General features: G+C 47.9%; 1 protein-coding gene across 1 annotated transcript in view; it reads left to right on the top strand.

Annotated features, from left to right (window-relative positions):
* LOC144129314 (WD repeat-containing protein 17-like) overlaps nt 1-26,586 on the top strand; it is a 68,741-nt gene that overhangs the window by 7,606 nt on the left and 34,549 nt on the right. The window contains exons 3-6 of the mRNA XM_077663354.1: nt 10,076-10,478; nt 20,974-21,243; nt 21,801-22,087; nt 25,972-26,085. Coding sequence (XP_077519480.1) covers nt 10,076-10,478; nt 20,974-21,243; nt 21,801-22,087; nt 25,972-26,085 — 1,074 coding nt within the window. The remainder of the gene's footprint in view (nt 1-10,075; nt 10,479-20,973; nt 21,244-21,800; nt 22,088-25,971; nt 26,086-26,586) is intronic.

Genomic DNA, 26,586 nt, shown 5'->3' with positions numbered 1-26,586 from the left:
GTTCGGCCGCCCTGCAGTTCGCAAGCTCCGGGCAGAACAACGCTTGCGTGAGCGCACTCAGCAAGTCGATGAGTCGTTCACTAGTTATATAGAGGACATCGTGGACCTATGCAAGCGTGTCGATCCGCTAATGACTGAAGCGGATAAGATCGAGAACATCATGAAAGGCATCTCTGACGACGCGTGCCAAATGCTCTGGGTAAAAAATCCTGCCACGGTGAGTGACGTGATCAAGCTTTGCCAGAGCTACGACGTGCTTCGTAAGAAGCGCGCTTCTACCCGGCGGTCCGGTGTTAGAGACGACGCCATCTCTACACTTGCGCTGGGCGGTTCTACCCCATCAGAGGACAGCCCTTTACTTCAGCAAATCAAAGCCTTCGTTCGAGAAGAGGTCGCCCGCCAGCTATCGCTGGTCCCTCAGTTACAGGATAGTGGCCGCCTTGTTCCTGACATGGCTCCGTCTTTGGCCCCTACCATACGGCGTGCCGTTCAAGATCACATCGCTGACGTTCTTCCTCCCAGCTCCATGCTCCCGCCCAGCCCTGTGCTGCCGCCCAGCCCCGTGCCAGCGCAAGTAACGGCACCACTGACTTACGCCCAAGTTGCGGCCAGGCCGCTCATGCCATCAGCATCTCTTTCCTACCAGGCCGCTCCTTCCAACCTTCCTTCGCCTTTGCCTGGGTCTGCATTCCATGTCCCTATTCCAAGGGTACGCCAACGCCCTACGAACCCTTGGCGTACCGCGGACAACCGACCAATCTGCTACTCTTGCGGGCTGCCGGGCCATGTCGCACGCCTTTGCCGCCAACGCCTTCCACCTTCTCGACCTGAACTATGGAACTACTCCTACAATACAGACCAGCCCTCGCCGAGAAATCCGCCCAGTTCCGAATTTGTATCTCGTGACAATCAAACGTACACAGCTCGCCGATCACCTTCCCCTCGTCGCCGTTCCCCGTCCCCACTCCGACGTTCTACCGGCACCGTTGAGGGAAACTAACAGTCGCAGTTCCCGGGGCAAGAACTGCGCTTGGTTCGAACTCTTCAAGTCCTCGGTGTTCTCCCACTAACGTAATTCAAGTGTTTGTCGACGGCGTCGCAGTACTCGCTCTAGTCGACACGGGCGCTGCCGTATCAGTCATCAGTGAAGCTCTTTGCCGTCGTCTTCGTAAGGTGACCACCGCACTTTCCGACTTTTCGCTTCGCACCGCCTCATCACAGCGCATTCATCCCTCAGCGGCGTGCACGGCCCGTGTTCTCATCGAAGACGTCTTATACACCATCGAGTTTATTGTACTGTCTCGCTGCTCACACGACATCATCCTGGGCTACGATTTCCTTTCCACTCATCATGCCGTTATTGACTGCGCCCGCGCGGAAGTTTCCTTTTTACCTCTTTGTGATACCGTCTTGTGTGACGTCCCTACCCGGCCTGCAAAACTCCTCGTCGCCAGTGACACAGACATTCCTCCATTTTCTGCTGCCCTCGTTCCACTCTCCTGTGAAAGCGTTATTAGTTCGACTGTCTTCTTCACACCTTCCGACGCCGCTTCACGCCATCCCTGCCTCCTGCTTCCATTTGCGGTCCTCAAGATCGAAGATGGCCTTAGTGCAATGTACGTCTCAAATCCATTTTCGTGCCCGTCCGTCCTGCTACGCGGCGAGTGTCTCGGTCGTATTGAAGAACTTGATCCCGCGCTTGTAAATACTCTTCCTGCAACGCCTACTTCATTAGATGTTAATGTGCTCAGCTCTTGCGATACAGCGACCGCTTCGACACCACCCGATGTTCTTCAACAAGCTATTGACGCAGATCTCCCACCCGCACAACGCGATCAACTCGCTGCTCTCCTACAGAACTTCACTTCTGCCTTCGACCTTCCTCACACTGCTCTGGGTCGCACGTCTGTCGTTACGCACGCAATCGACACTGGTACAAACGCACCTTTACGACAGCGTCCTTATCGCGTGTCGGCCTCTGAGCGCCAAGTCATTGCTGACAACGTGGACGACATGCTTCGCCGGGGCGTCATACAGCCATCTAACAGTCCATGGGCTTCTCCGGTTGTTTTGGTCACCAAGAAAGATGGTTCCATCCGGTTTTGCGTCGATTACCGTAGGCTTAACAAAATCACGCGCAAAGATGTCTATCCTTTGCCGCGAATCGACGACGCCTTGGACTGTTTACAGGGAGCCGAGTATTTCTCCTCTTTGGATTTGCGCTCCGGCTACTGGCAGGTACCGATGGCTGATAATGACCGCTCGAAAACTGCCTTTATAACACCGGATGGATTATACGAGTTCAACGTTATGCCCTTTGGCCTCTGCAATGCCCCGGCTACTTTCGAGCGCCTGATGGACACTGTTCTTCGTGGACTCAAGTGGCAGACCTGTCTTTGTTATCTGGACGACATCGTAGTTTTTTCTGCCGACTTTTCTTCTCACCTTCTCCGCCTAAAGGATGTCCTCACGTGTCTCGCCGGCGCTGGGCTTCAGTTGAATTTGAAGAAGTGCCACTTTGCCGCTCGAAAACTCACAATTTTAGGCCACGTAGTTTCTAAGGACGGCATTCTTCCCGACCCCACCAAACTTCGCGCAGTTGCAGAGTTCCCGAAGCCAACCTCCCTGAAGCAGCTTCGGAGCTTTATCGGCCTCTGCTCCTACTTTCGACGTTTCATCTTGAACTTCGCCTCTATCATCGCTCCTCTGACCCAGCTCCTTGCCGGCAGCTCCGACCTTTCCGCCTGGACTCCAGCCTGCGATAAAGCCTTTGACACTTTACGCCGCCTTTTGGTTTCGCCGCCCATTCTACGCCACTTTGATCCGGCTGCGCCTACGGAGATCCACACTGATGCCAGCGGTATTGGGCTTGGTGCCGTCCTTACCCAACGTAAGCCTGGTTACAGCGAGTATGTTGTGGCATACGCCAGCCGAACATTGACAAAGGCAGAATCTAATTATTCAGTCACAGAAAGGGAATGTTTGGCCATTATTTGGGCTATCGGAAAATTTCGTCCTTATGTGTATGGTCGACCGTTTTACGTTGTGACCGACATTTGTGCTGCGTACCATGGTGACCCACAATGTGCTCACGGTGGCGTATTGAAAACCTACACACGCCTACGTCTGCGATTTTACTGGCGTGGAATGTACCGCTTCGTAAGACATTTCGTGCGCGCTTGTGAATCTTGTCAACGCCGAAAAACTCCTCAGAAGTCCTCTGTTTCGTTGCAGCCGTTACCCTGCCCTGCTCGTCCGTTTGACCGCGTTGGCATAGATCTCTATGGCCCTCTTCCGACTACTCCTGCTGGAAACCGGTGGATTATTGTGGCAGTAGACCATCTGACTCGCTACACTGAAACATCACCGTTACCCTCTGCCTCTGCAAGAGACGTTGCTTTGTTCATTCTCAACAACTTGATTCTTCGCCACGGGACTCCGAAGGAACTGCTCAGTGACCGCGGACGCGTTTTCTTGTGCGACGCTCTCGAGGCCCTACTGAAAGAATGTCGCATCATTCATCGCACCGCTACTTCTTACCACCCTCAGACGAATGGCCTGACAGAACGCTTCAACCGTACTCTGAGTGACATGCTGGCCATGTACGTCAACGACGCTCATTCCAACTGGGACCACGTTCTTCCCTTCGTAACCTACGCGTACAACACTGCGATACAGACCACCACTGGATTCTCTCCCTTTTTTCTTCTTTACGGGCGCGAGCCAACCTGCACAATGGACGCGCTTTTTCCCTACCGCCCTGATGTTTCTGAATCGACGCCACTCTCGGACGCCGCCCAGTATGCAGAAGAATGCCGTCAGCTCGCTCGTTCGCTCACAAAGGAAAATCAATGGCAACAAAAACACCATCGTGACACTGGTGAGGCGCCTTCATATGCGCCCAACTCCCTGGTGTGGCTCTGGGTTCCTGCCACAACCGCCGGCCTGTCAAAGAAGCTTCTTGCTCGGTATCACGGTCCATACCGAGTGCTTCAAAAAACATCTCCTGTGAACTACGTAGTTGAGCCCGTTACGCCATCTGCGGACTTGCGTCGCCGTGGACGCGAAATAGTTCATGTGGACCGAATCAAGCCCTACTACGATCCGTCTGTCCTTTCGGCACCATGAGTCGCCAGGATGGCTCCTTCTCTGCCCGGGGGGGAAACTGTAGTGTGGTAATCTTCATCGATATAACCACTGACATGCGTCGCGTGCTGCCGCTCTCAAGGACGAAGAAGTTGTTCGCTGCCTTGCTCTTTCGCCACGCCTGACGCTTCGCTGCGAGTCTCCCCTGAGCGGCTGGAATCATCTGGGTTCACCGAATAAACACACCCCTACAATATATATATATATATATATATATATATATATATATATATATATATATATATATATATATATATATATATATATATATATATATATATATATATATATATATATATATATATATATATATATATATATATATATATATATATATAAAATGTTGCACCTCACAGATAAAAGCAATACAAATGTATTCGCGTACAACAGCATCCCACGTGCAGGCCAACATATTTGGATACATATGCAGCAAAAGAGGAAAAAAAACGAGTTTCTGGTCTAAGTTAGACCATTTACACTCAGGACGTACAGACAAATAAAAGAATCGTACGAACCTAATACAAAAACAAGCATGCTCCAAAATAAGAGAAAACGTTTACATTACAACAATTTTCTTCTGTACTTTTTCTTAAATTTGGATACCGTCGTTCGTCATTAAAAATTTTTTGCATTGTTTTCTAGTCATGGTGTTCGGGTCTATATGTAACCGTTCAAGGCTATTTAGCAGGAATGGTACACGATATTGCAACCTGTTAAAACCGTTATTGGTTCGGGAAAATGGCTCGGTTTTCAGTGGTGAAAATGTAAATGTACGCATATTTATTAGTGTAAATGAACATAACGCATATGTCATGGCTGTGCTTTGTCACTGCGCCAATTAGAAGGGCTTCACATGTTACGTTTTTAATTTACCTCTTAACTGCCGCACTGAAAGAAAGCGGTCGGTATTCCGCACTCGTTGCACGAAGTGCGTTTCTTGAGCTGCAAAGCTGCAGACGGGTCTCGTTAGACGTGCTGTATCTGCCAAAAAATATTATGCAACGTGCTTTAATGATCATGATTATTCACGTAATTAAGAATACTTGGACAGAGTGTAAGAATATGAATAAAAATAATTTTATTGTCATTCAAAGTTTTTGTTCTGCCCTTTCTCGCATGTTGACTGATAATTATTCTTTGCCCGTACGAGATACACCAATGAGTCATATGTTGTATAATATACAAATCTGCAATGAACGCAGTGTAAACCAATCATTGGTTTTAGTTGTGTTATTTGCAGAGACGAAGACCTCCAGAGTTGGCAAAAAAACTTATATAGCGCCAAACTTTCGAAATCTCAGAGAAAGATGAGAAGTTTCAAATCTACCAGAATAACTGTGTGCAGTCCATGATAAATATACATGCGCTGTAAAAATGTTCAGGCATGTCCCTTGAAGACTGAAGACATTTCAAGTTATTCATAACCCAATTCGCGAAAACATCAACCTGACTAACATAGTCTGTCTAGAAATGCTGCATCGATTGCGCCAGCAAAGTTATGCAAAAAGGTATTATTGCTTATGATTATTGATATGGTGCACAATATCTGGTAAGAATAAAACTAACGTGTGGTTTTATATCGTCCTTCTGGTTCTGTGCCTTCTTGAATTTTGCGCATTAATGCTAGATACATCGGCGAGTTTTTTATTGCTATTAGGTAAGTTTGTGTCTAACTCGGCGTTAAATGTTTTGCTGTTATAGCTCATTCGTCCTTTTGGATTCAAATCTCGAAACTTACCAAAAACATCGGGGCCTTTTTAACCACATTCTTAAAGAACGAAATGAGAAAGCATTTAGGTTGCCTGCTATGGTGTCTCCAGTGAGTGTCTAATCATAGCCATCTATAACATCTATGCCCGGACTTGCGCTTCGAATCCCCTGTCCCACTTCTCTCGCCTACCATTCTGGGACGCGAGCGCCGTTTGCAGGCGAGGTGTGAGGAGGTAGGGAGGGAGCGTTTCGCCGCGCGCCAATGGCCGCGTGCTTCTGGTTCGCGCGCATTTCAAACGCTCTGTCCTCGTCTGCAGTGCAGGATAATTATCTCGTAGTGCCCCAGCGAGCATTATTCCGAAACCATGTAAAATGATAGAATGTGCTTGTGTGGATAAGGAGCGTGTATGGAAGATCCATTTAGAGTCTACGTCAGCCCTTTGTAGAGCTGTCGAGCAGTGCACACCAATGGATGAAACCTGAAATCACACAGTAGCCAATGGCTTTCTGGTAAAGTACTGGTAAGGTATTATTTCATAAGCCTATAGTTCCAGCCTCGCTAAAGCGCGCGTAACCCAGAAAAATTGAGATCGCCGCTCGAAACCAAGCGCAGCGTGCGAAGCGTGTAGTCTCCGATGCGAACGCCTCATCGCGGCGAGAGCCTAGCTTTTGTACTAGTTTCGGCGCTCGCCAGTATGAGGGGCTCGCATCCCAGACTGCAGTTGCGACCAAAGGCAACTGCAATTGCCTTTAATCTCGGCTCCGATGACCGGGCATGGATAATATAGGAGGCCATGGTCTAATGTTCTTGCGACATTCCCGGCAAAAATCCAGCTGAAGCCTGTTCCATTGTCCTTATGTGGTATACATGAGTCGTCACCTTCTGGAATTTTCAAGTACCTTCCATTGGATTATTATATGGGGTCATACTAATTCGACCCACTATTCCACTTCAATTCATACACTCATCCCCACTAATCTAATTTAATTCATTTTCTGGGGTGTGCCTACTGCCAAAATTTTGGGGCGTCCTTTGCAGTTTGTGGGGTAGGCCAACTGCGAAATGGGGGCGGGGGGGGGGGGGGCAAATTTTTAAATTTCGCGGTCTTTATAATTTGTCTGCTGATGGTCACGTGGTGTTGATGACGTTATGACCATCTCGATGACATTCATAGATTGCGGGGATTCCTCATACCAGTACTGGTGCATTGGTGCAGTGATTAAGCGACGCGCCACTGCCCCAGCAGGTGGCTGTTTCAAATACAGCCACCGGTGGGGCTTGTGAGACCCTGTTTGCTCTTACAAATCGGCAGTTAGTTCACAATCCGGCAGGAAGGCTGTGATGACGCCGCAAGGTCACGTGACTTCTTTCGACCATTCCTGGAATCGACAGAGAAGCCGGAAATTTTTTGTGGCACGACAACCTAAATACTAACGCACTAAAAAAAATTCGTGTGCGAAGTTGGTGATTTTTAGGACAAAAATACAACTTGACAGTCTGCAAAAATGACCGAACACTTGTGAATATTCAGGCGTTGTAACTTTTCAAGGAGTCTCTCGTAATATATTTTATGTTATTCGCAAGCAAAGTTGGCAAGAGCAGCAATGCACTAAGTGCCGGAGCCCACCTCTTCCTGAAAGAGAATTTGTTTGCTTCGAAATATTTTTCTGCACAAGAATATTGCGGATCCCTTCTTTCAAAACATTGGCCAATGCAAAAGTGAAATATTAATTTAATTCAAGATGTTGACCGGCCATCCATTCTATGGATGGCTGCCTGTCTTTCCTTGTATCATAAATTTTATCACATCTTTCACCACAATGCCCCCGTATCGCACGCGCTCATAGCTTAAGCTTGGCTTCTGTTAACGGTTGTGTTTAGGAATGAAATATTCACTGACTGACATTCTCAGAAGTAATTCAAACATACTGAAATTCGCAGTCTCCGCCTGTGTGCAAGCTCGCATTTACTTCTTAAAATCACGTCGTTAAGTAAGCAATCTGACGTTTAGAAGCCGCCAAAACCGGCATCTAGGAAGCTAAAGAAACTTAATTGCCCTGGCATGCAAGCAGATAGGGCTAAACAAGCCCGAACAACGATAATTTAAGCTTCCATGACGGAATTCAGCATTCCCTCACAATTTCCCCAGCTAGGATATCACGACAAGAAGAGCAGCCGTTTACACGTGTCTTTAACGTGCCCGGCTAAGATTGTGGTTACAAACGCTACTAAACCGTCTCGTTTCATTAATGCAAAAGAGATCAAGGCGAAAACTACGCTTGTATTCCTTCAATGCGTTTTTGTACACACGTGAGCCGCCGTCTGCTGAAGCTCTTCAAGCTGGGAGTAGCAGGCGACGCCGAAGCGCCACTATATAGGCGGCGATCGCTTGGGTCCGCTCCGCTCTCCGGTGCGCCGCCGTTGTTTGCATCATCATCATCATCATCATCATCATCATCATCATCATCATCATCATCATCATCATCATCATCATCATCATCATCATCATCATCATCATCATCATCATCATCATCATCATCATCATCATCATCATCATCATCATCATCATCATCATCATCATCATCATCATCATCATCATCATCATCATCATCATCATCATCATCATCATCATCATCATCATCATCATCATCATCATCATCATCATCATCATCATCATCATCATCATCAGGGCAAAGGCCTCTCCCATGTCTCTCCAATTAACCCTGTCCTTTGTCGGCTGCGCCCACCGTATCCACGCAAGCTGCCTAATCTCATCCGCTTACCAAACTTTCTGCTGTTCCCTGCTACGCTTGCCTTCTCTTGTAATCCACTCCGTTACTCTAAAGGACCAGCGGTTATCTTGCATTCGCTTTAAATTCCCTGCACAAGCCCATTTCTTCACCTTGATTTCGACCAAGATGGCATTAATACGCCTTTGTTCCGTCATCCACTCTGCCAGATTCTGGTCTTCACAAGATACATAAATAAATTAAGTAAGCAAATTTCTTTTTTGTACGAATTTTTGCGCTAGGAGGATAAAAAAAATAGGCGGACACTAAAATAATGCAACACCGCCTTAACTGTATGACGCCACACCGTTAATGGTTATTTGCTACTTTTTAATTAGTGCCTCTTTCTAATTACACGCACTTATTACCACAATTTAGTCGATGTACTGGACCACACGTTACACCACAAGACACACAAGGTCTTCCTTTAACCAAGTGAAACGCATGTGCCTCAGTAACCTAACAGTATCGTGTCCGACTCGCTACCCAAAGGTCACCGGTTCAATTCTTCTCAGCGTAATTAATTTACTCGACATCCTTAGATGTCACAGTGTCATTTCAATGATTATATCACCTTATAATTACTACCGAACTCATGTTTTAATCATCATTCCACAGCTCAACGTGTGACGTCACGGCCCTCTCGACCTATCCTGAATAGTGTGACACGGCTTTTCCTCCGAAAGCCCAGTCTAAAGCTGTCGCGTTGAAATTTTTAACGCGGGTGCGTTGAATTCAGTTATCGGGCGTAGCGAGCTGCGCCCGATCCATCTGTGCTCAATCTGTTCACCTATACGTCCAATTTTTAAGTACATTTTGGATCCAGCTACTACATCTGCCTTTCTGCTCTGTGAACGATAAAAAGAGCACGCAGCTTAAAGAAGTGCGCGCGTTTGGTGAGTTCTTTTTCGCACCATTACGTGGGTGAACGCTTTCTACGCATTTCAGGTTGGCTTCTTTTGAAAACATTTCTGCCTAGCAGCGAACTACTTAAAGAATGCAGTTGCCCTTTAGCCCGCGAATCTGAGCAAAGGTCCACACCTTATGATCCTCTTCTTCCTGCTTAATTAGTACACCCTCTTTCTTTCCACCAGCTGAATAAAGTGCGCCTTGGTCAGACCACCGTGAAGGTCATGTTGCGAGGCCTATCGTGCGCTGTCGAGCATAGTATCCGCTCACCTGCGAGTCGGAAAATACAACTTGTAGCAAGACTTCAGTTTGAGCTAGCTGGTGAAGTTGTACATGCACACCTCTATCTTTCTCCTGCTGCTTCCCATTAATTCTGGCTCTCATTTGATAATTTATGGGCCATCCTGTCCCATTGTATGTGTCGGGTGAGTGATTCGCCGATCACGTGACCGACGACGTTGCTGCCTGACGACGTCGTTTCGTGGTCACGACGACCAAGAGCAAGGCCCTCCCCCCGCAGATGGACGAGAGCAGCGGCGAGTTCAAGCTGCGCGCCATCATGGCCGAGCACAAGCGCACCGTGACGGCCATCGACTGGCACCCGACGCGCAAGGAGTGGATCGCCAGCGGCAGCCTGGACCCCGTCGTGTGCGTGTGGGACATCGGCCAGCGGTGCCTGGTGGCCGCTCTGCGCGAGCCCGCCTGCGTGCCGGCGCTGCTCTCGTGGAGGCCCGACGCGCCCGACACGCTGGCCTACGTGAGCGGCCGGGGCCCGCTGCACGCCTGGTCGGTGCCCGAGGGCCCGCGGGAGCCGTGGCGCGACGCCGCCCAGTTCTCCAGCGCCGTCACCCAGATGGCGTGGCACCCGGCGGGCAAGCTCGCCATGGGACACCAGGACGGCTCCCTCTCCTTACTGCAGAGCGGTGAGAGTCCGAGGCGGCGGAGGGGGGCAGTCTGGCAGTCCTGGCAGTGTAGCCCAAGTAGAGACCCCAAAGTAGCCCTTCGGTAACGTCTCTCTGCTCTCATGTTTGCCCTCCCCTATAAGCAGTGCTACCGTGCTGGGGGCACAGCATGCGCTGTTTTCAATCAAAACTTTTTGGTGTTATCCTCAGCTGAGAAAGAAACGCATGTGGGGCATAATGTCAGGACTCGGGCGTTTACGTCCCAGTGTGACGCGGTGAAATTGAAAACAAGGAAAGAGCTCTCTGCAGCAGACTGCGAACTGAATTCAGTAAGGTAGGATGACAACGTGAAGGATATGAAAAAGCTCCAAAAGGAACGAATCGAGGGCCTAATCTGTAAAAGACAACAAGGAAAATTTTAATTGCTTTGGTGAGCTGCGTCTTTCTTTTACCTGCTTCTCCTCAATCATTTAAACAAAAGAAAATGAAGAGGACCGTTGGAAGCATTTTATTTACAGTGACGAAACAGGCGTGCCAGTGATGGCGGTCGATCAAAGGAAAAACAAGAAATTGGTTAAAGGAGGAAGCTTCAAAGGCAATCAGTTGAAGGCCCGCTTACATTTTTGTACGAGAGATGCATTAGTATGCAATGAATTTTGCATAACATAACAAGGCATTAAAAGGCGCTGTTTTAACACTAGCTCGGCACAGCCACGGTTTCCTGAGCTCTTCACCTGCAAATGTATTCGAATAAATCAAGCTTTTTGGGCTTTTTGGCTAGCACGTTGTCTGACATACAACTGCAGTACAACTTTTGCAGGAACGAGATTAGCACGCTTAATTTAGTTGCACCGAACCATTTACGTTCATATTTCACAACCACCGGCATCGAACCGGGCTGCGTAAAGGAGCGCCGAATTAAGGCGTCATGTGTACAGCGTAAACTGCAGACGAATAAATTCTGCCTCGTCGTTAGGAAACAGACATACACATCCTGTTGGAATATCTCAAAGAAAGGTAGCAGCGGGGTGTATGTGAGCGTAAGCGATGGGTTAGTGGTAGAGCATCCGCCTAGCGTGCAAAAGTACCGCGGCTCGTATCCCACTCCACTAAAAAAAATAAAAAAATACGTGTTGATGGAATTGCACAGCCAGACCTGGGGTGCGGCCTGATACCAGCGACCAGAGACGACAACGCACCCTTTTAGCAGAACAGGATTTGTCCACCATGGTGCAGTGTTTAGTCATCACCTCCTACATTAATGCAACAATTGACCCCCCCGACCCTCAGTTCCCAGCGGCTGCGGAGCAACTGCGGAACGATGGGTGCTAAGAATGTCTGGATCCGGTCAGGCCGCCATTGGAAACTGAGCCTGGCGACGTTTAACGTTAGGACCTTATTCACTGAGGCTAGCCTAGCAGTGCTGTTCGAGAAACTAGCAGATATTAAATAGGAGGACAGATGAGACGTATACAGTACTAAAGGTCGGGAATGTGCTAGGCTATCGTGGTTTAGCGGACCGACGAGAACTAGGTGTGGGATTCCTGGTCAATAAGGATATAGCTGGCAACATAGAGAATTTATAGCTTTAACGAGAGGGCGGCAGTTAGCGTAATTAGCCTAATAAGAGGTACAATTTGAAGGTGGTATTGGCCAACGCGCCTCATCCAGCCATGATGACAAGATAGTTGCAAGCTTCTATGAAAACGTGGAATCGGCAATGAGTAAAGTAAAAACGCAGTATATCTACTGCGCTGATGGGCTACTTCAATGCCAAGGTAGGCAAGAAGCAGGCTGGAGAGCAGGCAGTGGATGACTATGGCGCATGTTCTAGGGATAGCATGGGGAAGTTATAAGCAGTATTCGCAAAATGAATAATTCTCAGGTCATGAGTACCTTCTTTCTCAGCAGGGAGAACCAGAAATGGACGTGGAAGAGTCCGATGGGGAGCCTAAAAAAGAGACACTTCATATTGAGCGGTCACCCTGATATTGTGCAGGATGTGGAATGCCCGGCATGGCGCAATGCAGTGACTGTGCGGAAGGCGAAGTCTCGAATTAGCCCTGACTTGAACAGAGAACGGAAGAAACTAAAGAAAGAAGCCCATCATTGAGTCAACAGAAATTAGAGGATTAGGATGTTGTTGTAGAACCGATATTCGGCTCTAACCGTGTTAGTTATTAGCGGGAACAAAACAGTGTAAGAGCGTGAACGCAACACAGCAAACAATAAACAATGCGGCAGCAAATAGATCATAAAATGGTTGCCCTTTATATTAGGAACAGATTTTCAGTCACCTTCGAACCCAAATTATCGAGAGTCGGCTCATTTTGCAGCGTCTGGAATTTCGCTCACAGGGGCCTGTCTCTCTGTCTGGAAGATGTCAGCGCAGTGCAACCCACCGGCCGTCCGCGGACAGCAAACAAGCGCGCGCACTTTCCCATCCGGGCTATCCTCGGCGGCGGCAATTTGGGAATCCTTGCGTGTCTATACACACGAATGCCGTTCGTGCTTGGAAAAGAACGAAAAGCGCTCTCAAGTGGTGCTTGATGTGCACGCCCCCTTATGCCCAGCAGTTATCGATCGAGTCCATTTCGATGGCGGGCCGCTTTGACACGCCTTCTTCTCTGGTGTGCGATGGGAGACCGTGAAAAGAGGGGGGAAAAACTCATTACAAAGGCACTTCTTTTATGGACCTGTCAGATTCGAATTTTGCGGAGCGCAAAGTGGTACCAGCATGGTGGCACGCCATTGAGACCGCTGATGTAAAGTATAATGCGCCGCTCGCAGTACATCTCATTTTTTTTTTTGATGCTGATGTCCTTTGATATCCAACGGGTTCAGAAAGCACAAAACTCTGCACCGGCGGAGACGAAGATTAAAGTGCGGTGCTGGGAGAGAGAGTGCTAAACACCGCTCCCTGCTCATAATATCGCTCGTTGCACCGATGGTAATTAGTAATCTCCGGGCAAGTGCTCGACGATGCGGAGTAAGCTTACGTAGATTAATGTTCACGTGGCATGATTCTTGCTTGTAATTGGCGCTTGTATTTTTCTGTATTTTACTCTCAAAAAGCCCTAAACAACGTGCCATGCATAGACTCGATTTGCAAGGGCATTCAATGTGACATTTTTGTTTATAAAGAGTGATTCGCTTGGGCTCACTGCAAAGCTTGCGTTAGGCACTGTAGGCTTCGATCAGTACAAGAACTAATGTCAGATTAATTTAGAGACCGCACAAAGACAATGTTTGTTTCATTGCATCATTCATCGCGCCAATACGAACCAGACGATGATTCTTTCTCCCTTACATGTAAAACCGTCTCTTCCACAGTGGCAGCCTTTTCCAGAATTTTTTTTCTTATTTGAAGAACTTATTCGGATGAAGGCTTCCCTTCTGTGTGAAATTTCAGGGCAGGAGAAAGTCCATACTGAAGGCAGGACTTGAATCTCACAGGAGTAAATTAATCAACTTCTTTCGAACGCACTGACCGTGACTGCGCACCACTGTGTATCAGCGCAGCGCTTGAAAGTGATCGAAGCGTTAGAAACTTCCTCTGCTATATGTTTTTATTCATAGATGGGTGATGCGAATTGTTCTACTCAAATGAATTCTTGAAATGTTTAAAAGACCTAAAAGCTTTTCAGGGGGTGGTTTTAGAGAGTCACAATTAGTCCCTGGGTTTCACAGGTACTTTAAAACACCTGGCGGGCACTTTCTGTTTACGTACAGGGAGGGAGAGGAAGTAGACTCGTGGAGAGGAAGACAGTAATACTGCAAAGCAATAGCTATACAAAGCTATTCCTTTGTAGCCGTATTGCTGCGCATGGGCAGATACTTATGAGTTAGCCGCGCTTTCCAGACGACGTTTGCTTTAGTTTCCGAGAATAGATGGTAATGACATTTGATTCAATGGAAACATCAACAGTCGGACAGGCTTTGCGTAAAAATGCCCAAAAAGTTTCTGTGGGGACAGCAGAGCGTTATCATAGCCGCAGAAAGGAAAAGATAAAAAAAAAGCGTATCAGAAGAGGTGTCATGAAGGATGGCACATTCTCTCCATTGCTAGCCGTCCCATGTCTACGAAGGTTTTCAGGCGGTTGGAATGGGAAGGTGTGGGCTGAAACTTGATGATAAAAGCAGTTCCCACCGATTTCTTCATTCCATTACTTTGCGAAACAATTTAGAGGAATAATCGCAGCGTGTCGATTTGGAACTTGAAGTGGCATTAATGGTTTAGGATTCTTTATAAATTTTGATCCAGGATAGGTCTCCTTTCATGAAGAGCTTCTCCGCCCTTTCCTGGCGGCAGCTAAGTTAGTCTCGGCTTAGACGTTCTTTTTTGACAACTCTGAAAAATTTCAGGCACCTGCTGCATAAATCACCCTCTGTTAACTTCTAACGTTCAGCAGTCGCTGTTCCAGCCTGGTCCAGTGCGGACACCACTTTCCCTGCCGCCTGCCACACTAGTTCCAACATGTAAAGCCCGCCTTCGTGGATAAAAAATTGTCAATAAATTCCTCCAGTTTTTATAAGCCGTTTAAGAATCAAACATACGTCAGCATTCACACTGCCGGGCCATGCGAAGTGAGCATCTGCAAATAATGCCTGAGAAGAAGCATCACTGTCGCTGCTGGCACAATGCCACTGCAGCGCTCACATTGCGATCATTGCTTTGCAATGCAGACATGTGTTCTCTGTTCGAACATGTAGTATATATTACCATACCTCTTGATGCTTTCTAGGGACAGTAAAAAGACAAAAAATACTGATAATTTGCGGGCAGCCTTCGGCAATAAAGATGCTAGCAGGGCCTTTTGCTTGATACTAATTATGAGACACAGAGCGGAAACATGGCGCTATTCAACGCAAATTCACAGGATGAATGCTGATATGCTTGATAAATGTTCGGAAGGTAAATGCCTCTACCCGTCCGCGATGCACATCTGGTGACGAGTGATTGAGACGAGTACTGGCTTTGGTGACTTTTACTGCACGAACTGCTTATCGCAGTCCTTATTTGCTGGTGCCTTGACCGAAGCTCGTCCGGACCTGGTCCCGTACCTTACGACAACTTCCTAGTCATCAGGCGGGGCATGGGGTCCGGAAAAGGCGGCTGAAATGCCTTGCATTACATGCTCATCCAGTGCATCCAGCTCGTGCCTCGCGGAAAAGTTGTCATATAAGCGGAAAAGTTGTCATATAAGCGGAAAAAGGCGCCATCTAACGTCTTGAAACTGTTCTCTAAGTGGTAGAGTTCTAACGCAGTTAAACCGAGTAGACGAGCTAAAGCATGTGTTATAAGCCTGATTTTCTCGTTACTGGGTCGTCGATATGTCTGGCCCACGATATTAGACATCAGATCAAGCTCCGGTAGAGGTTAAACTGATCTGATCTGTTCGCGCCGCACATGGAAGTTGACGAAGACGACGATGTGCAATGCACAACGCGAGAGTGTGTTGCAGTTTAACACGAGGCGCAATCGGCTGCGGCAATAGCATAGGGCTCTCGTGCAGTGGCCAGCGAAGCTGATCTGTTTGTGCCGCCACGCGTTCGCAACCCTGTCGCGGCAATATTTATTTCTGGGTAGGCTGTTCCTATGCTAGATTTGGCTAAGGCGACCTTCAAGGTACTCTCTCATTGGCTACAGCTGGCGCTACCCTTTTCCGAACTTGAAAGATCTTCCTCAAATTAGCTGCAGCTTGCGCGACTCTCCTCTAAACAAACCCGAGCTTACCCGAGTTACTCCGAGGCTTCACACAAGATTCTTGCCTGGTACCGTGTTAAGTAGAGCTTTCGCACTAAAAAAAAAAAAACTGCAATGATTGTGTAACGCGGCATCCTGCATGTGTGCCTTTAGAGCAGCAACTGCAACAGTTATTGAGCCTCCTGCGACGAGGTTGAAAGTAATTGCGCTCCAGGAAAGGAAAAGCGCAGTAACTGTCTCACTCTCGGTGGACACCTGAACTGCACCTTGAGGGAAGGGTGAAGGAAGTAACGACAAAAGGGAGCGACCTAGAACATCAATCGCGTTGTGGCGAGGGGAGGCTTGAATGCAGCCACGGCGGATTGCTGTGAAAGCTCCACGTCTGCCGTCACCCAAGCGTTCTAGGGAAAAAAAGCTGGGCTGAGGCTTAGCCAAGGTGTTAAGCCTGGATATGTCGAAGCGAAAAGCTTCGTGGCGACGCTGGTGGTTTAGCTCAAGGTTTCATGCATAGAGTTACAATCTGGATATACCTTTCTAGCTTTTCCCAAACGTGTTGTCTTAGGTATACAAAGCTTGTACAATCGTCTAAGATCCCGCAAATGCCATAGTCTTTCAGAAACGTCACACACGTGGCCGAACGGGTTGTCCACAAAGTCTCGTAAAGACCTTGGTCGCGCTGGCACTTTCACCGAGTTTCAACATGTAGTCTGTGTAGCGGCGAGTCTTTACCTCTTCTTCCATAGCGTCGTCGTCGTCGTCTTCACTCTGTTGGCTGCTAACACTGGTAGCAGACGCGGCTAAGAGCCGCTTTTGAGCGTCTTGTCGTCGTCGTTTAGCGAGACGCTCATCTCATTGCTCGAGTGTTTCGGTTGCTCGTTTAGCTCTGGCCTTTTCATTTTTTCTTCGAAACCGCTCGACGTCTCCCGAAGTACAGTCTTCGCTCACCTGGCTACTCTCAATTGACGCAGCCAAACGGCGCAATTCAGCGTCCTTTTGCCGCCGTTTAGCAAGGCGTACCTCTCGTGATTCCGGCGTTTCAGCCGCTTGTCTAGCCTTGCACTTTTCATATCTTCGCTGCTTTTGAGCCAACTCCCACGCTACCACTTCTTGGTCTTCTTCTCCTCCTTCCATGGCGAAAGGTCAGACGACGGAGGCAGCGCGCGGCAGTGGGCAGGTTGTAATGATGCCGCAATGTCATGTGACCTATGTGGCCCACTTGCCTCCCAGGTTGCTTTCTGGGGACCACCATGCCTTGCACTTTTCATATCTTCGCTGCTTTTGAGCCAACTCCCACGCTACCACTTCTTGGTCTTCTTCTCCTCCTCCCATGGCGAAAGGTCAGACGACGGAGGCAGCGCGCGGCGGCGACGACGGCTGCGGCAGCAGCGGCCGCCTGCGCTCCGCGTGACGTCACTCGGTTTCGCGCATCCGCAGCTGTGGCAAATCTGTAGTGTGGCTCACGCGAAGCCCGGTGTTGACGGGCCTAGTGAAGCTTTTCGCTTCAAAATAATGGGCATGGTGGTCCCCAGAAAGCAACCTGGGAGGCGAGTGGGCCACATAGGTCACATGACATTGCGGCATCATTACAACCTGCCCACTGGATAGTGAGCGAACTTCATAACGTGACAGGTGGTAGTTAATGATTGGTCGCCCGGGAAGAGAAATCTAGGCCGCACAAGGCCCACCGCTGGGAGCACTTGCCATCGCAGGGCAGTGGCGCATCGCTTAACCGCTGCGCCACTGCGCTAGGAGGGGCATGAGGACTCCCAGGGATCTATGAATGTAAAGCAGATAATGACCATTTGCATATATATTGGAATTAACCCACTAAGATATCCCGTCATACCCTTAATGATTTTTTTTAATTTTCCAAGATAGTTTCTTGAAGCTCGGTAAAATTTTTGCGTAGACCGAGCTCTAGGAGTCGGTCTGCAGAAGTGGCTACTGGAAGATTTAGGGCAGTTTTATAAGCCCCAGTTATGATTTTTGTCGACATCTGTTTTCCATAGTGCCCAGTTTTTGGTAATGAAGGCCGTATGTTATCCTGCTGAAAACTAGGGCTTCAGTGAGCCTAAGTGGCCTATGGGTGTCCGCATCCCTCATACCGTTGCGATGCCAGGTAATACGGCGGATAATTCTTTATATTTGAGTAACAGTTGTTTTAATGGTTCTGATCGTATGGTCGGCTCTCAGGTTACTTTGAAGCCAGAGCCCTGGTGCCCGGTTCTTGTCTACCTCATTAATATTGCGTCCTCCCAGATAGTGCTCAACTTCTCCTGAGAATGTGTAAGGTTGTCTGCGGAGTCTAATGGACTGAGACTTCTCCGGGTCACATTCGAAAACACTATCCAGGGCAAATTCTTCAGCCCTGTTTATGGCTTGTTGTAGGGCTTCTCCTTTGGGGCTAAGAAGCCCTTTGTAGCCCATAAGGTTATATCATAGGCATAAACCATGTGGCTCATGTCGGGCATAGTTTAAAGCATTTTTGCTAGTTTTAGGACGCCTGTATTGAAGAGGAGGGTGGTATTATAGCCGTTTGAGGAGTACCCTTGTTGGGCATAGGGAGGAGTTGGGAATGAAGTTCGCCAGTCCCCATGCTGGCTGTTCTGTCGGACCGGAAAGCTTTGATATAGTCAAAGATCCTCTCTCCACAGTTTAAACCTCTCAGGTTATCTAGAATTTTCGTATGGAAGATGTGGTCAAAGGCTCGTTTTAAATGCAGTGCTAAAAAATTTTCACCGTAGGTGGGTATTATGATTTATATGATTAACTTCTCTAATACTTATAAAAGCATCTTGGGTGCACAGGACTTTTCGGAGTCCCACCATAGTAGAGCAGAAAAGGTTACTACTATCTTTGTGTAGTACTGGAGCCCTGTGTCTATGATTCTTTCATACGTTTTTGCCAGGAGGAAGGTTAGGGAGACTGGGCGGATGGACTCACCTGCCGGAGGTTTCCCGGCCTTTGGGGATCATGATGATATCCACATGGCACCACTCAGCTGCTACCTGGGCTTACTCCCATAATTCTTTGTCAATGTGGTATGTTAGGTCCTTGAGATGGCTGTTGCTGATCTTCCTTATTATGGCGTTGGTAATCTTGTCTCCTCCCAGAGCGATGCTCCGCTGGCCACTCTTACTGCAGCATAACTTACTGCAGCATAACCGTTGTAAAGGCGTCTAAGTCTAGATTTTCTTGTTCTTTTTAGGTCAGGGTAAATGGAGGAGTGCCCTTTGTAGTTGTGATGCATTGCTGCTATGAGGTCTCGGACTGTTCTTTGAAGCTCGTGGGCAGCAGCTGTTTTGAGGGTTGGGGTCGTAACTGAATTAGCCTTATCCGGGTCACTAATTCATCTTAGGGCGATCCATGCCTGGACCGCTTCTGATCGATTCCTTTGAATCGTTCCGGTTAGGGTTCAGCTAGGGTTCGGTTTGGTTCTGGTTCCACACAGAAATGTGGGTTTGATTCCTGTTTCGAGTTCAGGTTCGGTTCCGGTTCAACACACTGCTTTAAAGTGCTCTCGGCGCTTCTTGCCTCGCATGATGTGTCATCAAACAAAGCGAAAATTTCGAATAAATTTAACTAAATACAAGCACTGCAGCTTTAAAGCATGCGCTAGCAATGTGTTGCAAACAAATCTGGTTTGCTTTCGTTTGCCCGCTTCCATGTCTGGCAGCAGACTTTTCTGCGTTCCAACGAAAAAAACCGTAGCTTCGAGATCACTGCCGATGGCATGGAACGGGGTCAAGAGATCACTCTAAATATGCACCTGGACAGCAACACTACGCTTTTCCAAGCCAGAGCATAGGCCGCACCACACCGACGGCGTAATGAATATATTTGATCTTTCAAAACTGTTGCGCACGGTAATTCTGGCAGGGGGTGCACCTTCACGTAATTGGGCAGCTGTCGCCGAATCACTAAAAGCGAGTGGGCCCAGCAGCAAGCTGCTTTATCAAGGCTGAATGTTCTGCACGGTGGCACAACTGCGCTTCACCTCCCATCACCAAGTCTACATGGGGGAGAGTGCACCTGCCAACGCTGAAACACAGCGGTGAAGCCCGCAGCAAAGACAAGGGGTTTACGTGACTGAAAAGGTCCCCAGAGCTGTAGCTAATTTCTGTCCCGAAAGCCAGTCTGGCGGCAATGATGAAGGAATTTTCCTGTGCAAAGAAGTGGACTTCCAGATTTCTGCAACCTGTACATTAAGCGTGTACATGGTTATTACCGCTGTTCTGATGCCGTAACGCACAGCTCTCGCACTGCGCCCACGTGCTATGGGATATCAGTCAGCGTTAAACCACGGCGGATAGTCGAAATTATTCCGTAGCCCTTCATTACAGGCTACAGCGTCCCTCTATGAGCATACGCAGCATTGAGATATTAAACCACACATCGGACAACACGCATATGCTAACCGAGCAGGTTTTAACATGTTATCCCATGCATGCAATATGATAGCAAGATATTATGAATAATGTCTGCTGTATTGCAAAGCGACCAGTTTCACGATGTGGTAGCCGGGCTAAAGCACTGTAAAAAAATAAAAATAATGTGGCCGCAGCAGGCGCAGGACAAGTTTAATTGCACGTCAATGGCAGATGCCTTTGTCCTCCAATGGTAGTAGTTCAGTTGACAGTGATGATTATTCCACAGAAGGCGTCAGTGCTGCATTCTACCTCATGAGGTTTTGACAGGTTATCTGACAAGTGCCCAAATGATATCTTGTCACCTGGACATCAAAAGATGCCGGTACGATATAGTTCTCCGGAGCCTCACGTTCCGGCGACGACTGCGCGCACACTTCAGGTGGCCCGTGCCAGAAGCACGTCCGGCTGCTCCACGACGCTCCCCCGGACAGTGAGGACGAGGACCCCCGCAGCGTGGTGGCGCTGCAGTGGGACGACCAGTCGCCGGGGTATCTGCTCGCCGCACTTCCCAGCGGACAGCTCTTCCTGCTCGACTGCTCAGCGCCGGCAGAGCTGCACGTACTGGCCACGTACGCCTGCCCCAGCCGAGCCACCACTGTCGCTGCGCTGGCGTGGGTGCCCGGCGCCGCTGGGATGTTCCTCACCGGAGGTGCGCCACGTTTGTTGTTCGCGTACGAGTGTTCGCAGACGCGCAGTGTTTACCAGGGTTTCGGACTGACCTAGCCAGAGCATACTTCCCAAGTGGAAGTACAAAAACAGCACAACTGAATAGGAGCAGAGGATTGTTTTTTTTTCGATGGCTTTCCTTTTGTTGAAACCTCAGTAGCGATAAGCATGGCAGCCAAGGGAACGCTGCTTTGTCAAAATGAGTCATGCCCATACGTCTATGTTTCAGGTGTTTAACCAGAATAAAATCTTGGATGACACCTAATCACCATTGGCTGTGACAATGCGATAGCTTAAGAACCTCGCTGAGAGCTTCCATGCCCGACCACACGGATTATCCAAGCGGAGAGGGGCATTTACCTTGTTGGTTCATTGTTGTTCTTCGCTCCTGCTCTGGAAAAAGGACAAGGACGAAGAAAGCATACCACGCCCACATACTTTAAACAGAGTTCGCCATGTCTCGAAGCAATCGCTGCACAATATACTGTTTTGTGACCTGGCTGGCTGCTGACCTGCGCGCCTCTCGTTTGTTCCCCGCAGACAAGACGTGTGGCACGTTGCGCGTGTGGAACGTGTCCCGCAACACTCCACTCGAGAACCTGCCGCTGCACGGCAGCGGGTTCCGGACGCTGTGCGTCTGCACGGGCTTCCCGGACAAGGAGCGCTTCTCGGCGCTGCCGGCTACGGAGGACTCCCCGCAGCGGCAGCAAGCAGCGCTCAGCGCGGCACGCCTTCCGCCGCACGTGCGCGTACTGTGCCTGTTCGCCGACGGCGGGGTGGGCCTCTACAACATTCGGCGGCGTTCCTGGGACTTCCTCAGGGACACGGTGCGTGTACACATCAACGTCATATCCATCTTATTCGTCAGGGGGTGAACAGAGACACCCCTCCAAATGAGTCTCCAGCTGCCCTTGTCATGCATCGGCCGCTATGACAGCATACGACTTCGAATTTCCTAACCCCATTTCTTCATATGATTCTAAGCCGTTCATCAGTCAACTACCTCTATCCACTACAGGCGAAATTCCCCTCCCACTGATGTTCAGTTACCCCGCGCCTTCTTCTGGGCCGAGACAGTGATTACGTAAAAGTTTAGTATCCGCCTTCCTTGCTGGAGCCCCACTGTTCGAATCACGCCACACTTTTTCGCAAATGAAGAGGAAAAAAGTAAGGATGGATTTGAACAAGGCCTGATGAGCTACTTCATCTCACTGGCCCGAGCCGAGGATCAGTGAGCCTAGGGTAGCCAAGGTTAAACCATGTTTGGAAGGTTCGATGGGAGATTAGAGTGACCGCGAGAGCAGTCGTTTCCAGGAGGTGGTGGCCGACCAGAACAGGTGTCGACCTACGCTGCTCTCTCTTTTGTTTCTTAGCACTACAGTTGTCATTTCTCTTTCCGTCGCTCGTTGCTGTATACTCGTCGTACAGTGCCAGCTCCACTTAGCAACACGAGGGAATGAGTGCGCGAAACCTGAAAGATACTCGAGAAGATCTCGCGGACCCCAGCTCCTTTTCCCCTTCCCGATACGGTGGCACAGACCCTCCTTTCCTTAATAAACTTACTCATTCATTAGGGCAATTTTTTTGTTTGCGGGGCGCTCCAGAACGTTAGCCAATACTGCGCTATCAAGACTCTCAACTGATGCCAGCTATGCCGAGCGCTCCCAACATACTGCTTCACTTAAACTGTGCGCTGTTGCAAAAACTAACGCTTGCATCAGTTGATGGGGGGTCGAATTCACAAAGACTTGCAACTAAGAACAGTTCGTGACTGGTCAGCTAGTGTCTTATATAATACGTTGTTGACATAATGATTAACTAGTGCAAGTTGGCTGACGGTTCCCGATTTAAATCGGGAACCGTTCTTATGGGTCACTTTCTCTTCGAATCCGACCCTTAAGACACGCAGACGCGCAGCTATTTTTGTCACATTGCACGGATTCTAGTGAGAGCACAGCGCGGGTGCGTAGAACAAATAGTAAAACAAAACATAAAAAATAGCATCATTTACACCGATTCACTGAGTATGCTAAAAGCGCTGCATTCTTCAAACGCTGCTGAACCCATAATAGGAAAAATCATACATAACATAGTTAAAATTACAAAGCAAAAACATAACATCATATTCTGCTGGGTCCCTAGCCATGTTGGAATTTTAGGTAATGAGAGAGCAGATGCTTGCGCAGCACAAGCTAGAATTGGCCATATAAAACAAGTTAACATACCACAGAGGGATTTTTCTAAATTACTGCACAGTAAACTCAGGAATAAGTGGCAGATTGCATGGTACGAACAAACAAACAACAAACTACATTCTATAAAACCTGTTTTGGGAGAATGGAGATCATGTACACATCAGGAGCGTTTCATAGAAGTTATTTTGTGTCGACTACGCATTGGACACACACACCTTACTCACAACTTCTTACTGACAAAAAAAGGCAAACCTCTCTGCGAAATGTGTAGCGATGAACTCACGGTAAACCACATTTTAATTGTATGCAAAGAACTGGAACAACTGAGGAAAAAATATTTCACAACATTGTACAATGAATACATCCCACTACACCCCATGTTACTTTTAGGAGATCAAGCACTGGTTGATTTTTCCAGCATTTTTAAATTTCTCAGAGAAGCCAATGTTTTATACAAACTTTAGATATAAAAAGCGTAACCTTTAACAAAAGCTCTAACCGTGTGTTTGGCGCATCATAGCCTCAGTTGCTTTTGCGCCATTAAAATCAATATAACTAACTAACAGCGCGGGTGCCGACTGCATTTTTCTAGTTCGCCTTTTTCCGCGCAATCCGCCACTTGCCGTTGCGTGCCGGAAGTTCCCGACACCAGACCGCTCATCTTGGCAGTGTCCAGTGCAGCCATGACCGTTAGGAGTCTGAAAGCGAAAGCTATTGCCCAGCGTTTAGACCCGGCTCAGTTCTAAGCCCGGGCTTAGACATTCCAGCCAGAGGCCAGTGGTATTAAGTCGCCAGATTTATTACCTGCACCCTAATTGCTCCGAGAAACGAGGTGCCCGTTTCCTTGTTTTGCTTTCCTAAGAATGCAGGCCTGGAATAGAACTCGTACAGCTGGCCTCAAGAGGGATGGTAAGCACTGGCATTATTTCTGGTGCCCAGCTCGCGAAATTCAAGGCTTTGGGTCAGATCTAGTGGAATCGGTTGGGGAAATTAATATAACTGCACTTGTACAGGCCATCGTGGATGCGCGACACGCTTGGATGTCTATGAGTGCGCATTTCCGTAGAAGGCTTTCTTATGCACTGTTGCGGGATACAACAAACAAAACATTTGCAGTAACCGCGTAGTGCTCTTTCGGCACCCCTCAGGTACAGTGGCCAGAGATGGCAACACTGGTCACGTCTGGTACATTTATATTAGATCATCAAGAATTCTCTTCCACTTGTTGGCAGAGAAGGAGAAAACAATATTGACAATAAATTCTCTCGTTGCTTCTATCACTTGTTTCATTCAGATGTATTGTTATTTTGTTTTGTACCAGCAGTTGCCTTACTTCTCTAATGCATTATGTTGTTTTTGTATTGGGTACAATTAGGTTGTTATTTTGTGATTTCTCCTAGTAATATGTATATGTATTATACCTTTGTCCTTACCTCTTCCCCTATGTAATATATCCTCGACTAGAGGGCTTTTAGAAGTTTAATAACTAAATAAATAAATAAATAAATAAATTTAACCGTAGATTAAAAATAAACAAACCAGTTCATGATTAAAAAAATATTTAATCCATAAATAGCACCGCCCTAATAATTAAAAAATCTTGGATGAACGAAAGGCGAAACTGATAAAACTTGTTCATAGTAAAGAGTCCTGCGATCGCTACAGCGGCGGAAATGAGCTTACGAAACGAAGGGATGTTCGCTACACGGCAAAGAGCCTGTCTTCCACATGTCTGAAAAAAAAAGATATTCTTTATCACCACCATTATCGACCTCAAGACGATATAAATGACCTGCGCTTCATAGCATATCGCCCATGTGAAGACGTACAGAACACCGGCAATGGTTTTATTTGTATTTTGTTCATGGTCAAAACAATGGACTGGAACGGACGTCGGCTAATTTTGTACGTACCCAAAGAGAGTTGAAACTGATAGCTATCATTCGGAGCACCATGCCGTCTGGAGAACGCGTCCTGTTGTCACTCTGAGGCATGTGATTCTTCCTTGAAAGCTGTAGTTGGCCATGGGTTTAAACTTTCCTTCCTGTCTACACTGCTACATAAACACAACATTTAAATGACTTCACGCAGCTGTAAAGTAATGCTTAAATCTCTTGAGGTTTTCACTTAGCTTTTCTCGTGTAACTAAGATGCGAAACCCTCGGAATTTGCTTTGCGAGCAAAATCATAACTTTGCTTCAATTCAGTAGTCCCTGATTCCGAGCGAGAATTGTTTTTCTTTGTGAAATTCTTGAAAGCAGCGAATTCTTGGTTGCAAGCAGACAAGAACGCTTTTGTAGTCAGATGAGGTGCCAGGAATGAGGTTACTGACGCGCAGTGGTATCAGGAACGATTCACGCTATCACCCTGTCAAGGCTCTTTAACATTCCATTTAATTACAAGTAATGCAACATTAAACGATCGCTACAGGCTTTCCAGGTTTCGCGGCGACTTTTCATTCTACGCGAACAGACTTTCGGTGCCCAAGTGCCAGCCAATGAGCACGCTCCTTACAGGCCCACACTGAAACGATATTCGACTGCCAGTTCAAGCCCGACAGCTGCAACCTTCTCGCCACCGCCGGCTTTGACGGCACTCTCAAGATCTGGAACATTGAGACCATGAAACCGGTGAGTGCTGCACTGGAACCGTGCACGCTTCGAGAGATGTCTGCTTCGCAGCAGTATTTCAGCACGCGACCTTCTTGAGTCCCCTTATTTAACGCCTCTGGTAAATCCACAATTTCAGTGTGTTTCGCCGGTATCTACGTAGCATATGCTGCGTACTGCTGCTTTTAAAAGTTGCTGGTTGTTCTTAAATTGTTAAAACCAACTAAACCATCTTTTCATGACTAACATTTCTGCATTTCTACAGTGAATTTGTTGCACTGATCTGTGCGCGCCAATAAATTGTGTGTTACGCCTGCTTCTTGCGAATTTCACAAGGAGTGAAAGGGGCATTTGTATTAAAACTCAATTTTTCAAGGACGGCAACGTCCAACGAGGGTTCGCTCAAACTGTCAGTATAAATGCACGTGCACTGCAGCGATACCGGAGAAACTGCTACCTCAGCTATTCCATATTCTGTTGGCGTAGCGGGCAAGAAGCTGGCGTCACCTATCTGCAAGCCCA

This window comes from Amblyomma americanum, chromosome 4 (genome assembly GCF_052857255.1).
Source record: "Amblyomma americanum isolate KBUSLIRL-KWMA chromosome 4, ASM5285725v1, whole genome shotgun sequence".
Taxonomy (NCBI): domain Eukaryota; kingdom Metazoa; phylum Arthropoda; class Arachnida; order Ixodida; family Ixodidae; genus Amblyomma; species Amblyomma americanum.
This window is presented reverse-complemented; position numbering and strand designations above follow the sequence as displayed.